This window comes from Plasmodium yoelii (genome assembly GCF_900002385.2).
Source record: "Plasmodium yoelii strain 17X genome assembly, chromosome: 9".
Classification (NCBI taxonomy): Eukaryota; Apicomplexa; class Aconoidasida; order Haemosporida; family Plasmodiidae; genus Plasmodium; species Plasmodium yoelii.
The window spans coordinates 1,385,314-1,400,987 of NC_036181.2; the positions used below are offsets into that span (position 1 = coordinate 1,385,314).

General features: G+C 23.5%; 5 protein-coding genes across 5 annotated transcripts; 3 read left to right on the forward strand and 2 right to left on the reverse strand.

The window, feature by feature from the left end:
- Nucleotides 1-780: 780 nt before the first annotated feature.
- Nucleotides 781-3,916, forward strand: PY17X_0934000 (uncharacterized protein; the record flags this gene model as incomplete). The annotated part of the gene is made up of 3 exons (XM_724931.1): nt 781-859; nt 1,034-3,490; nt 3,726-3,916. 3 exons carry the CDS (start codon nt 781-783, stop codon nt 3,914-3,916), a joined length of 2,727 nt encoding a protein of 908 aa, XP_730024.1.
- A 906-nt stretch (nt 3,917-4,822) lies between these two features.
- Nucleotides 4,823-6,949, reverse strand: PY17X_0934100 (palmitoyltransferase DHHC9, putative; the record flags this gene model as incomplete). Its single annotated transcript, XM_022956052.1, has 10 exons — nt 4,823-4,926; nt 5,090-5,153; nt 5,237-5,275; nt 5,375-5,443; nt 5,646-5,686; nt 5,785-5,821; nt 5,977-6,159; nt 6,293-6,417; nt 6,518-6,667; nt 6,883-6,949. 10 exons carry the CDS (start codon nt 6,947-6,949, stop codon nt 4,823-4,825), a joined length of 879 nt encoding a protein of 292 aa, XP_022812241.1.
- A 2,957-nt stretch (nt 6,950-9,906) lies between these two features.
- PY17X_0934200 (peptidyl-prolyl cis-trans isomerase, putative) lies at nt 9,907-10,695 on the forward strand (the record flags this gene model as incomplete). Its single annotated transcript, XM_721805.1, has 3 exons — nt 9,907-9,918; nt 10,037-10,111; nt 10,204-10,695. The coding sequence occupies 3 exons, from the start codon at nt 9,907-9,909 to the stop codon at nt 10,693-10,695; spliced, it is 579 nt and encodes a 192-aa protein (XP_726898.1).
- A 507-nt stretch (nt 10,696-11,202) lies between these two features.
- PY17X_0934300 (AP2 domain transcription factor, putative) lies at nt 11,203-12,463 on the reverse strand (the record flags this gene model as incomplete). Its single annotated transcript, XM_022956053.1, has 4 exons — nt 11,203-11,351; nt 11,484-11,532; nt 11,679-11,895; nt 12,168-12,463. The coding sequence occupies 4 exons, from the start codon at nt 12,461-12,463 to the stop codon at nt 11,203-11,205; spliced, it is 711 nt and encodes a 236-aa protein (XP_022812242.1).
- A 1,559-nt stretch (nt 12,464-14,022) lies between these two features.
- Nucleotides 14,023-15,441, forward strand: PY17X_0934400 (falcipain-like protein; the record flags this gene model as incomplete). The annotated part of the gene is made up of 1 exon (XM_721807.1): nt 14,023-15,441. The coding sequence occupies one exon, from the start codon at nt 14,023-14,025 to the stop codon at nt 15,439-15,441; it is 1,419 nt and encodes a 472-aa protein (XP_726900.1).
- Between the last annotated feature and the right edge of the window lie 233 nt (nt 15,442-15,674).

Sequence of the window (15,674 nt, forward strand, 5' to 3'; positions counted from 1 at the left end):
TAAATTTTCATTACTTTTTTTTAAAATTAGCTTATTTTTTAATGCATGTATGATGATAAAATTTAAATATTTAACAACACTATTATTTTTAAATAATTTCTTTGATTTTTTCCATATGGGTATTTTTTTTTGTTGCCCTTATAGGCATTCGCATATCATTGATAATAAATATTATTGCGTAAGTTAACAACAGGGCATGATATCCTTACATAAAATATTTCCTGGATTTTTATACCAAATATATGTATATGTATATATATAATATTATATCTATGTCATCTTTTGTGTGCCATTTGGCAATGCATGATATACTACCAAAAAATGGTTTAAATATTTAGTATTTTTGTGAATTATTGTTAAATTTATAACTATAATATGTATACAATTTTTAGCTATCGTAATTTAGTGTACATGTTGTAACGGTATTATGTGAAGGTATGAACCATGCACTTTAGTGCACCAAGAAATGCATTTAACTAGTAAAATGCATACAGCCAAAAAAAATATATTATAAATAAAAATTTTTATAGCATTATGTACAATTTTGTCTTTTCTAGAAGTGTGTAAGTTTTTTTTCTTTTTCTTTTTCTTTGGTTATCAGTATTCTTTGTTTTTATTTTTTTTTGTTTTTACAACACTTTTTTATTTTATTTTATATTATTTTATGTATTATCATTAGTATTTAGAAATATAAACCAATTTGTTTTATTAACTATATATGAATATATATTTTCGAAACAAAAAAAAATAAAATGCTTTCATTCTAAAATATATAATAAAATGTCTGGCCTAAGGTTATTTTATGCATGCATTTTCATAGTGCTCTCTACATTTGTTCATACCGCAAAATCATTCCAAGGTAAATAAAACTATATTCCCAATAATATGTTTTAAATATATCTAGTATATATAATAATAGATAGGCGAATATACATGTGTGTGTACATTCTAATACGTTTGGAAGAAAAACGAGGCGTATTCCTATTAACTTCATTTATTCATAATTTTAAAAATTGCTAATTTTCATTTTTAGATAATGATGATATTTGGGGATTTTCCTTTGTTAACAAAGATGGAAAAGTAGAAGAGGATTCTAATCAAAATGTGCATCACGCTGGTAATGCTACCAATACAGAACATGGACAACAAAATGCAGTAAATATTTCTGAACATCATCCAAATAATACTGAAGAATTAAAAAGCCATGAAGAACATGGTGAAGGTCAATCTGAACAGGTTTCTCAACAAATAAATAACGAAAACGAGGGTAACAATAACAATAATAATAATACTGACAATATTCCAGAACATAATCCTTCGAACCAAACCAATAATTCAGATGTTCAAGAATCAAATCATAATGATATGACCCATCAAAATGTTACAACTGAAAATGTAAACAATACTGAGAATGTACAACCTGAACATGTAAATAATACCGAACATGTACAACCTGAACATGTAAATAATACCGAACATGTACAACATGAAAATATAAACAATACTGAACATGTACAACCTGAACATGTAAATAATACCGAACATGTACAACCTGAACATGTAAATAATACCGAACATGTACAACCTGAACATGTAAATAATACCGAACATGTACAACATGAAAATATAAACAATACTGAACATGTACAACCTGAACATGTAAATAATACCGAACATGTACAACCTGAATATGTAAATAATACCGAACATGTACAACCTGAATATGTAAATAATACTGAACATGTACAACCTGAAAATGTAAACAATACTGAACATATACAACATGAAAATGGGCATAGTGGTGAAGAAGAGGGTGAGCACAGTGCAGAAGGGGACCAAATCAACATAAACAATAATAATAAGGATTACAGTGATGTATATTCACACAGCAGTTCTAGTTCAGATAGCAATCAATTTAGCGATACGACAAGCTCAAGTTCAGATATCAATCAATTTAGCGATACGACAAGTTCAAGTTCAGATAGAAGTCAATTTAGCGATACGACAAGTTCATCTAGTTCAGGATATTCGAATTTAAGAAAACCTGTTTTTGGAAATGGTTCTAGACCCGTTTTTGGAAATCCATCTGCACCCGTTTTTGGAAATCCATCTGCACCTGTTTTTGGAAATCCATCTGCACCCGTTTTTGGAAATAATTATGGAGGTCATAAAGGATCGTCTAGTACAAATTTTTCATTTAAAGACGCTCCACAAGGTTTCTCAAATATGTTATATAATTATGGGCAAAATCTTAAAAATCATATAAATGAAAATCATAGTGATATTATGGATAAAGGAATGAATAGCATTACCGATCCTCATAATTATAACTTATTAAAAAACAAATATGTATATTTATCATTAGCAGAAAGAGCAATATTCGAAATTATGGATGTTTCTAAAAAAGGATTGAGTGAAATTAGTAGTATGCGAAATCGTGAAAATATTTCTAAAATATATCATAGTGCTTTAAAAAGATTAAAAATGAATGTCCATTCTCTTGGTCCAAGATTAGAGTTGATTTCACTTGAAACATGTGATAAAATATTATCAGAAATGTTTAAAATATTAACTGAATTGTCTTATGATAATTATTCACAATTTTATGAATCTATGAATATTAATAAATCAGCATTAAGTGAATCATTTAAAGAAATAAAAATCAAAATATTAAAAAAAATAGGTGTTTCATATGCAAAATTCCCACCAATTATTAAAGAGACAAACGGAAATCAATGTCCAGTTAGTGATTTGATTATAAGTATAACACCCAGAGAATTATCGCAACGACTTGCTATTATGTTTAGCGGTTGGTTATCTGCTGATGAATACGGTTCTATAGATGATTTTGAAAATAATGTCGAACTAAATGTTTTATGCTCAGGTGCATCCATATTAATGCAACAATGGAAATATTATCAAAATGCTTTAGGGTTTGAAGATAATAATGATCATGCATTTTTAGGTTTAATCGATGAATTATTAACAATAGACAAAAAATATAGTAAAAATGAAGAACATAGTAAATCTTTAGAAAAAATGAAAAAATCAAAAGTATTTAATTATTGTACTAAACTTATGAGAACAAGTGGAAACATTTCAACAATACCATTTAATCATGAAAACAATAAAACTCCAAGTTCATCCATTGTTGGTTCATTAGGAAATTTAGTTAAGGCACATATGAGTGGATATTATGCAGCTACTGCTCAAAGAATTAACTCTTATTTCAATTATTCTGACAATAAAGATAAAAAGAAAACACTATCTAAAGTCATATCAGTTTGTACTCTCTTAAATTTAACAGATATTTTATTTAATTGCACAGATCCACAATCAACTAATGCCGCAAATTTGAACCTTTTGAAACTAAATGTATTAAATACTAAAGGAAAAGAAATTCTATATCGTCTTTATAATCTAAGTTACTTATTAGAGAGCGAAAACGAAGCAATTAAAGAAGTGTGTAATCCTAAAAATGCCGCAGTTGGTAATGCTAAAATGCGATGAATTATTTCTTTGTATATTTTTTTGTGTGCATATGTGGTTTTTTTGTAGGTATTATACGGGATTTCAAATATTGCAAAATATGCATATTTGCATATGCAATATTTTCGAATTTCATTTTATCATTTGATATGAACTTATATACATATTTGCGTTTGTTTGATTTTCATAATAATATATGATTCATAATGTTACTATTATTTAATTGATTTTTACAGATAAATCATTGCAAAAATTGTTAGAATTAGTTTCGTCAAGCTCACACAACGTATTAACACATGAAATAGAAAAGAGGGCTCTTGGTACTGATTATATTAACGAGGAAATAAAAAATATAAATGATTTTGATCATAATGAAAAAGACAAAGGAGAAGATGATGTTGAGAAAGCCATTTTTGATGATTTATGAAGTTAGTTTATTAAAAAAAATAAATAGTAAAATACATGTAAAATGGTACTTTTGGATAAGTTATGTTTTGTATATATACTAAAAAGTACATTTATGTACCCACTTGTCTACACACATATATATATAAATATGTATATATATATATTTGGTTTTTAAGCGTTTATATATCACATTTAACATTTTTATTGACTTATTTGCTTAATTTTGATGGAATCATTGTCTATTTGTTCCATTCGAAGTATACATTAAATTAATGTTCATTTTTTTTTTAATACGTTTTTAATAATTTGTTTACATTATTTTTATGTTTATTATTATCTGCTTTATTTTTTTTGTTTTTTGAGAGATTTAGTTTTTAAAATTTACTCTAAATTTATGTTGTAAATTGTAAAAATTTTGACTTTTTAATAAATTAGTTATAAATAAATATAATAAAAAAACAACTTTTCATAAATATCGTATATTCATGTAGGGGATTTTATCATATTATATTGATTTCGAGATAATATATATGTACAGTTTTTAGGGCAATTTTTGTTAACGATTTATTAAATGAAATATGTAAAGGTTAAAACGAAATTTGTTTAGCTACATTTAGGTAAAAAAAAAAAAAAATAGCTACCTGTGCAACCATATAATATATATATTAAGCACACCATGGTAAATAAATACAAAAAAAGTATGTATACATATATATACAGATTTATAAATGTTGGTAAAATTATAACTATTTCATCTAACTCTAATAAAATGGCAATAATATATATTCTTTGAATTCATATAATTCAAAAACTTTAATAAAATTGCACACAAAGAAAGTAGAACAAATTGGCAATAATACAAATATGCACACACACACACATATTATATATGGATCGTGCTTGATCTATATTTCAAAAACGAAAATCAATCGTCTTCTTTCAAATTAAAATTGTGATTAGATAAAAGTGTGTCATTGATATCAATATTATTAATGTTCATATATATGTCGTTTAGGGGGTACAAATAATCTTTGTGTTAATAAAAAATATATATATTAATGTGTGGGGGTGAAGAAAATGTATAGGCAAAATATATATATATAGAGAGAGGAGATAAAAGCGAGTTATATAGCACTTTATTTATTACATGAAAAGCATAATTTTTCTTGTAAATGGATTTTATATAAATTACTTGTTATGTACAAATTGTCCGGATTGAACGGGAAAAACCATTTCCATTGAAAATTTCCAAACACCTTTCATGAAAAAAAATATATATCTTTATAAAATTAGTTTTATTATATTAAAATATGTATTTTTATTGAATTAGGTGTAGTACTTCTTTCCAGTTGCTATAAGTGCCAATGTCATAGGGATTCTGGAAAAAATGTTATATATAAAAATTATTAATATTTCATGCTTGGATAATTTATAATTATTTTATTTATTCTGCTATTGGTTTCAGGTTTCTACATACCTTATCAGCATAAGAAGACTCAATGGTTGTGATGTTATGCGATATAAAATATATGTACCGAAAAACCATCTATAAAACATAAAAATAAATATAAATTAATAATATGATTAATAATAATATAATTAATAATAATATGATTAATAATAATATAATTAAAAATATAAATAATACATGTTGATAAAACATTGCATCACAAGACATACACCAACAAATAAATATTAAATGACTAATTATGATTATATGTTTGTGCTTAAATTTGTTTTAGTATTACAAAAATTAGAGCTAACGCTAGCGTTGTGGTAGCAGATACACCTAAAAAATGTTTATTAATAGGAATTATATGTGTATAGGCGTACAATTGTTAAACATGTATACAGATATACATATATAGAGGAAAGTCTTATACTTACTAATAAAAATCGCTGCATGATGCATCTTGTATGATTCCTGATGAAAAAAAAAGTAAAAATACAATAATATAAGCAGTATTTGATATTGAAAATATGTTACATAAAAAACAGTAAAAAAATATAATAAAAAGTCCTAATTGATATATATAAAAAAATCAACGCTCGATTTTATAATGATCAAACAATTTTTACCTTAGCTTCATCAGTTTCATAAATAGATTTTACAAATTGTGGCATGATGGTTATATTAACAAATAATGATATAAATAATCCATATATTAAGAAAAGAAAAAAAAATTTTAGATTTTTTTCTCCAACGCACGTCCCTATCCATGGACAATGGTGATCCATCTTTAATACGCACCGTTGGCATGTCTAGAAACAAATATAGAGAATAATATGTTAATATATTTTGATATATAGTTTCGTTCGAAACTAAGTAATGTAAATATATATACACGTATAAATATATAATAAATATAGTATAGATATATCTAGATATACTAACCCTGCAATGGTGAGCTCTCTCGGGTCTAACTAAATAATTACATTTATCGCATATTGTATATTTATTGGGTGTATAATTTCTTATTTTTCGGTTTTCTATTTGTATATTATTTTCTTCCGCATTTACTGTTTATGTAATAAAATATGAATATTAAATATGAGTGTCAAAAAAAATATGCATTTCAGCTATATATTTATGTAAACATATATTTCGAGATAAGTTTACTTTCCCATATGTCATCAACATATCCTGGATTACACGCAGAACATTTTACGAACGCCCAATAATAGAGAACAAAAAGTGGAGCACTTATTAGTGCTAAGAATATTCTAAGAAATTTACTGTAGTTATTTAAATGATCATTTTGCAAACAATCTATGAAAAAGTTAATAAAATACAAGATTAGCAATATTTCCTTGTAATAATATATGTAACTTTTTTAATATTGATATGTCTTTTATAAATACAACACCATGCGTTTCCATTTAACGAAGTATATAAAATAAATGAAATAATATAGACAGAAAAATGGTAAAGCAAAATGAATAAGCAAAAACTATTTAGAAATATATAATATAACGATTACTTACATAGATAGCATATATAAAGAAAAACACTAAGAGATGTTACAATAATAAAAGAGAAATAATTATTCATGTGGAATATTTAAATATATGTAGAATAGTTTAAAGTGAATATCTAAAAAAAAATATAGTAAAAAAGCAATGGCAATAATATAGTAGTAGTAAACTATAGGAAAATATTTGATATAAATGTTTAAAGGGCCATTGCACCAAGGAAATTATATTGGGTTAAACACTTTATTATGTTTACAACAATATTTTTTTTTTAGTTATTTTATATTGTATTTAGGTATGCATTAGATATTTTATTATTCACAATAAGCTATGTGCATACATAATTTAATAAATAGCATAAAAAAAACTTCTATATAAATGAGATAGAATGGCTTTAAAGCATTTGTTTAATTTAGCACATTATATATTTCAAAAAAATATAAAATAAAACAAAAACACTAATACCAATAATAATGATAGCAATAATAATGATAACAGTAACAATAATTTGAATATATATTTAGGTGTAAATATCATAAAATATATTATTTATATATACACTTAAAATTAAAAAAAAAAAATATAAAATATTTAATTTTCCAAAATACCATCCATGTTTTATACATAATGCATTAGTGTATTATTTTTTAACATATTAGAAAATTATTTTATATTTTTATTAAATAAATGTAACTATTTAATATAAGAAAAAATTAATGTGTTTATTTAATGTCATCTTTTTATTTAGTACAAAATTATAAATGCTCTCAAAATGTGCATGGAATAATTTTTTAATCACACATTATACATACACATAAATTATTATTTCATTTAATAAAAACACATATTAAATTTTCTAAAATGATTACATGTATAATTAATACAAACATTTTTTTTTAATCTGTATATCTTTCAAAAATTATGTTTTGAAATATTATTAAGATATATTTAGCCATTTCATATTAATGGGGTTATGCTTTTCCGGTTTATAGCTATGAGGTTTTTAAATTAATGCTTATACAACTATGGAAGTTATAAGAAATTAACATCATTCCCATAAAAAATGCTTTTATATAAAAAAAACGCATTTAAACACATAAAAATGTTTAATTTTTGATCGGTTAAGGTATTATATTTTATTTTATGTGTGATATGTTTTAATTCAAAACGGGTTACATAATTTTATAGAATAAATAAATTAAAAAGCATTATATTTATGTAGATTTTTTTTATGGAATATTTTTATAAGAAGTTTCATTTGTCGCGGTCTTATAATATTTATTTAATAATTTCACCTGTCTTGAAATGTTTGCCACGTTTTTTTTCATTGTCTTATATTTTATCGGTGTGTTTGGGTAAATATTATTAAAGTTTCTATCGAAATTTAGTAATTAATGTTATATTTTTAAGTTGTTTATTATTAAGCTAAAGCGAAATTAACACGTTTTTTTAGTGGATGTTGCATTAGTAAAAATCATTGTAAACATATAAGCCTATTTGTTTTGCTATTTAAAAGAGGTGGTATTATAATTATTTAAAAAAAAAATTAATTTTAACAAAATTATAAAAATTAGTTATTGTAATTATGTGCATCCATATATATATAGCAACGTTTTTAAAAGTAGCAGACAAAACGATGTGTAAAAATTACCAAAGCGTTAATAAATATATGGAATTACACAAACTTCCAATATCTTAAAAAGAAACGAAGGAAATGCTACAAAATTCAAATGAATTAAATAATAATAATATAAAACACGAATTAAAATTATAGAAGAAATATATAATTCATTATATGGTTTATCATTCTTGTTGATATAGTAAAAATAATAAAGGGTCAAATAAATGCCATTAAAAAATAAAATTGGAGAATACTAAAAAAAAAATCATTCAACAAACTTGAACATAAATATGCGCACTTACTTATAAGCCAATAAACTAATAACATATATTAAAATTTTTGCATAAGTGCAAAATTTTATGTCATTATATATATATTTTTTTGATTGCTTAACAAAAATGCAAAGTTAAAGAATTATGAAAAATCGTTTACACATAGGGAAATATATTATATTTTAGATTTTTAATGTTTGTAATAAGTTCTACATTTTAACAATTAGAACAAATATATATGTGTGTTTTTAAATTAAATAAAAAATTAGTATATGTGTGAAGGTATGGGTATTATTGTTATTTTATTTATGGGGTTATATAGCTATCATGCATATACAGATTTATTATTTTATGAAATTTACATGCATTTTTTCAATTAAAACAAATATTTTAAAAAGACTTAAATACATTTTTGGTATTTAATATTTATCACATCGAATTATAAAACACATTTAGAGCTTCTTTTATTAAAATCCACAATAGCTCAACAAGGTAACATTTATAATAAAATTGTAATCCCGAATTCCTCTTGTTTTATCGTATTTTACTTTATATTATTTTAAAATTATATTTCCCCCACGAATGTGGATATAAGATTTGCATTATATCACTAAAAAGGTGACAATAATTATATCACTAAAAAGGTGACAATAATTATATTGCTAAAATGATTTCAAAAATAAGTAAATTAATAACAACTCCCTTTATTTAATGAATGAACTATTATGTACTCTTAAAAGTAACATATATCTCCAAATTATTTAATATAATTCTAAAATATTTTGGTACGTGAAATTTACAAACAGTTAAAAGCTGGGTAAACACATATAAACATAAAAATAAGTAATTATTCCTAATATGGTTATAGAATATACACATATGTATCCTTAAGTTTATTTTTAGTGCAAGTAGTAATTTATTGGGGCGTATAAATATTAAAAATATTTATAAAAAAATTTTAGTACTATTTCGGTACTACATTTTGATTTCGTTTTAGTAGATAAATAAATTAAAAAATAAAAAATATATTATATATATAGTTTCAATAAAAGTAATAACTTATGTTATTTTTTTAAAATCTTGGATTTTTTCACAAATTAAATAAAATATTTAATATATATATAATAATATTAATATTTCAAGATGAATAAACTAGTAAGAAATAATGAACTACATTATAATAATATAAATATATTATAAGTTTATATTTATCTATTTTTATGTATGCTTATATCTACAAAAACACACATATATATGCACACTTATTTCTTAGATTGCAACAGTCTTATTTATACTGGCTTTGTTCCAAACTTATATCAATGCAGAGACACCTGAAATAACACACAAGGTATGAATGTAAAAAATATATATAAGTCAATTTCATGTAATACTTCCTGAAATCATTTAAGTTTATATTTTTATTAATTAAAAAATTAATAGGCATATTTTGATATAAGCATAAATGACAAGCCAATAGGAAGAATAGTTTTTGGATTATATGGAAAGGTTGCTCCAAAGACAGTCGAAAACTTTGTAAGTATTTGCAAAGGAACTGTAGTTAATGATAAAATGTTAAATTATACAAACTCGATTTTCCATCGTATTATACCAAATTTTATGGCACAAGGTGGTGATATAACAAATTTTAATGGAACTGGTGGTTTAAGTATTTATGGAAGTAGATTTGAAGATGAAAACTTTACATTAAAACACACAAAAAGAGGAATGTTATCAATGGCAAATGCAGGAAGAAATACTAATGGAAGTCAATTTTTTATTTTATTTGTACCCACACCATGGCTTGATGGAAGGCATGTTGTTTTTGGAGAAGTAATTGAAGGTATTGAAAAGTTAGTTCAAATCGAAGCAGTTGGTACTGATTCGGGTAAACCATTAAGTAGAGTCCTAGTAACAAAATCGGGTGTATTGTAATTTCTTTTATAACAATAAATAAAAATTCCTTTTACGTGTAATATTGTGTTTTATTTAAATAATTTTTTTTTATCAAATAAGTTTTACATGTGCGAAAACAAAAAAATTATATAAATAAAGGAATATCCCTTATTTTAGATATAAATATTGTGAAACTTAATTAAAAAACATAAAAAAATGGAAAGGAAAAAAGAAAATGATAATCCTTTTATAGGAGTATTAATTATTAAAAATAATAAATAAAAGAGCTCTTAACCATAAATAGTTAGGAATGTTTGCATATTTATACAAATTGGAATACATTATGTGTATATTTTTTGTCTTGCTCTTAGTTTTAGTTTATTTATTCATTTAAAATTTTCGCTAGTTCGCAAAAAAAATAAAATAATAATTCTTTTATTAACAATTACAACTATTTTCCATAACTATAAATAATTATGACGAACTGGGTATTTTATAACAATAATAGTAATAATAATTATTATGCTTAAATTATTTTTTCCAATATTATCTTTTACATTTATTAACACGATCTATTGCCATTTGTTTGGCCGTTTCAAATCCGTGATATTCAGCTGAAAAGGATTTACACACGGGAAATTTATTTGATCGATATAAGGCAATCCAACAATTAGTTACAACGTCGTAATAAACTCCTGAATGTTTTAAAAAAATATAAATATGAGTGTATACCTACATACATATATATAACTGCATCGTGATGAATATTCCATATATGTGAATACTTTTTTTTTTTTTTTTTTTTTTAAATAGCTATATTTGACTACCTTCTACCCCTGATTCATGTTTCGGTTTGGGGTTTATACGATTTTGTGACTAAAATTAAAAAAAAGGAATAAATTTCGTTATTATATTTAATTTTCCCAAAAAATAAAAAGACAACAAAATTTTAATTCAAAATGAAAAATAAAACAAATATATTATTCTCTTTTTATAAGCAAAGAAATATAATAAGTCTTTACTTGTAGCGTCTCATAAAATTTAAATGCTTCCTTTTTGGCCGCTTCTATTCCATATTTTTTAATTGGAAATGGTTTGGCATTTAATTTGTTATTTTCAAACCAAAATACTTCCCATTGCTCATTTAAATCTTCATACTTTATGTTTTCATTAGTTGAATCAAAGTAGCTTTTTTTAATTGTCACTTCTTTTGGACGAAGAAGATGAACAGGATGAAACCTGATTTGAAATTGCAGAGTTACAAAAATAAATATGTATATATTTTTAAATGTTTATAAGTGGAAATTTGGTTACACTCTATAAATAATATATACATATAATGTTAAGCGACGATAAATTAAGCATGATTATATAGAATGGTATAATATTTTCTTAAATTATTTTTCTCTATTTATTAGCACATAATTTAAATTGTCTATTATTATGCTTATCTTTCATTTGCTTATATGCACATATTTAACATAAAATAATTAATCGTATTAAATAATAACCTATTTTCTGGGTCCGAGCGAAATTTATTTCCTATTCCCCATTTAAAAACATGTTGAATGGAATTTGTTTCCCTTTTTATTTCTTCGCTTAATGCGGTGTTTTCAGCATTATCATTATTCTTTTCATTTTGCTCACACACCGCTATATTTTTTTTATTAAAATTTATTAAAAATGTTGAACTTTTTCGATTTTTACATATTGGACTGGTATGAAAATTATTCTTCCAAAATAAACAAAAAAAATGTTTATCGAGGAATTCGCTTTTTAAAGAAAATATTGAATTACATTTATTCATAATTTTAACAAATGTTTATAATATAATAAATATATTCACATAAAAAATATACGAATAATAAAAAAAAATATATATGTTATGCCTTATAGGCAATGTAATATATCAGTAAAGTCAATAGATATTTGCATATTATATATTCACATATGAATAGTTCTTTACATTTTTTAGTAAATTTTTTGGCCTTATAAAAATAGCATCCTCCATTATAACATTTATGCTAGATTATTATACACAAGCCGTTAAAATACCAAAAAAATACACATATATATTTATTTCTTTTATAAGATTATATTAGTTTAATCTTTTAAATATAATTTTCATATTTATATATTCCTTTATTTTCTCATAATAGATAAGAGTAAATGTTTTTCAATGTGTTAAATTACTTATGATATTAGGAAACAATTGTTCATTTTTTAATCGAATTTTAATATCCTTTATTATAAAATTTATTATAATGAGAAAATTATATGTAAAATATACGTTAAAATGTTTAAATATTAAAAGTTTCCAACATATATTATATACGCATACCCTACCTACATTGTATTCCCTGCACATAATATCCCTTTTTAATATAATAAATAGATCTTTTCTACTAATAAGTGAATTTTCGATTTTTTATTTCCCTTTAAATATAAAAATTTTATAAAATTAATGGAACATACTCGAAATATATATATATTTTTAATAATATGATTATTATATTGAAATAATTACATCTACAAGAATAAAAGGTTTCCTTTTTTTCAATATAATGTTCATATATATCAAATTTATAAAAATGGTACCTACTATATTAATAATAAGCTCATAATTTTTGGGGTGTTATTATAAAAAAAGATAAATTTTCTAAAGCACTATAAATAAAATAATATATAAATATTATGGATTTGTTATTTTTGGGGAGTTTCTATATTTATTTCTGCTAATTTTATATGATCACTTTTTATATATGCATAAATAATAGTCAATAGAAGCATATGCCCATTAAGGCATAAAAAAACTAAAAATATTTATCGATGTTTTGTAGATCCTTTTATCATTTTTTGGTATATATATAACCCCAATAAGCAATTTATATTTATAAGATAACATTGTCAAATAACCGGAAACCTTTTTAATTATGATGCACAAATTTTCTAGCACCATGCATTAAAGTGTATGTTATTTTTTTATTTTTTTATATTTTACCCTTTTACCACTGAATAATTTAAAAGTGAAAATTAAAGATATAATATTTTTTTATAGGAACAATTATTGATATATGTATATATACATATACTACGCTTTTTAAAATATTTTTTACTAAAAAATAACAATTGGTAATACATTTATCCTTTATCTTAAGGAAAATAAATTTATATTATATACTATAAATATATTTTCCATGTAAATTAATTAAGAATCTTTAATTAAATCATAATGTGGTTATATACATTATAAATTAATTAAATTAATGTTTTTTAATTAATGTGAAGTTTTATATTTATATAATAAATTTAATTCATCATAATATATTGCAAAAAAAAAAAATTAGCATAGAAACATAATACATAATGAATTACCATTCTAGCCATCATATTAGACCCGAGGAGGAAATATTTGTTGATAAGGGTATACAAAATGTACAGTTACGAAGAAAGAATAAAATGCTTATAGTTACCCTGGCTATCGTTTTAAGTATGTTTGGTTTTACTGTCATATATTTTAATAAAACAAATAAATCATCTTTTAATAATGGAAATGTTGAAAATTATTCGAATGATGACTATTTAATAAATTACTTATTAAAAAGCAAGGCAGTAAAGAAATTTATGGGATCTAAAATTGAAGAACTTATAGTAGAAAGTGAAAAGAATGAAAAGAATGAAAATAATAGCGTTGTCGTTAAAGATAATAAAAATAATAAGGACAATAACGAAAAAAATGTATTATTTAATAAAAATACCGACAACAAAAAATTCACAGCAAATTTACATGATATGCAATCTATTATGAACAATTTAGAATCTGTGAACCTTTTTTATAGTTTCATGAAAAAATATAACAAAGAATATAGTTCAGCTGAAGAAATGCAAGAGAGATTTTATATCTTTTCTGAAAAATTAAAAAAAATTGAAAAACATAATAAAGAAAATCATTTGTATACAAAAGGTATTAATGCATTTAGTGACATGCGTCATGAAGAATTTAAAATGAAATATTTAAATAATAAACTAAAAGAAAATCATCAGATTGATCTTCGTCATTTAATTCCCTATACTATTGCAATTAACAAGTACAAGTCTCCAACCGATCAAATTAACTATACAAGTTTTGATTGGAGAGACCATAATGCTATTATAGACATTAAAGATCAACAAAAGTGTGCTTCATGTTGGGCATTTGCTACAGCGGGTGTTGTCGCAGCCCAATATGCTATTAGAAAAAATCAAAAGGTTTCTTTAAGTGAACAACAATTAGTTGATTGTGCACAAAATAATTTTGGATGTGATGGAGGTATCCTTCCATATGCTTTTGAAGATCTTATAGATATGAATGGTTTATGTGAAGATAAATATTATCCATATGTAAGTAATCTTCCAGAATTATGCGAAATTAACAAGTGTCAAGAAAAATACACAATTTCAAAATTTGCATTAGTACCATTCAATAATTATAAAGAAGCTATTCAATATTTAGGTCCAATCACAATAGCTGTAGGTGTAGCTGATGATTTTGAATCTTACAGTGGTGGTATATTCGATGGAGAATGTACAAGTTATGCAAACCATGCAGTTATGCTTATTGGATATGGTGTTGAAGATGTATATGATATACATCTTCAAAAATATGTTAAAGAATATTATTATATAATTAGAAACTCTTGGGGTGAATTCTGGGGAGAACATGGTTACATGAGACTTAAGACTAACGAATTAGGAACACTCAGAAACTGTGTATTAGTACAAGGTTATGCTCCTATAATTGAATAAACATAATATTATGTACCGATAGGGAAAAGAATATGCACCGCTATCCACATTCAAATATATATATATATATGTGGTTGCACTTTATGGACGAATAACAAGTCCATTTTTAATATGCATATGACACTTCATTGCATTGATTATCGTAATAGGTAAACAATATAACTTATTATATAAAGTACCGATTTCATATAAATATATTTTAGATATGCATCATACTATATATGATATTAAAA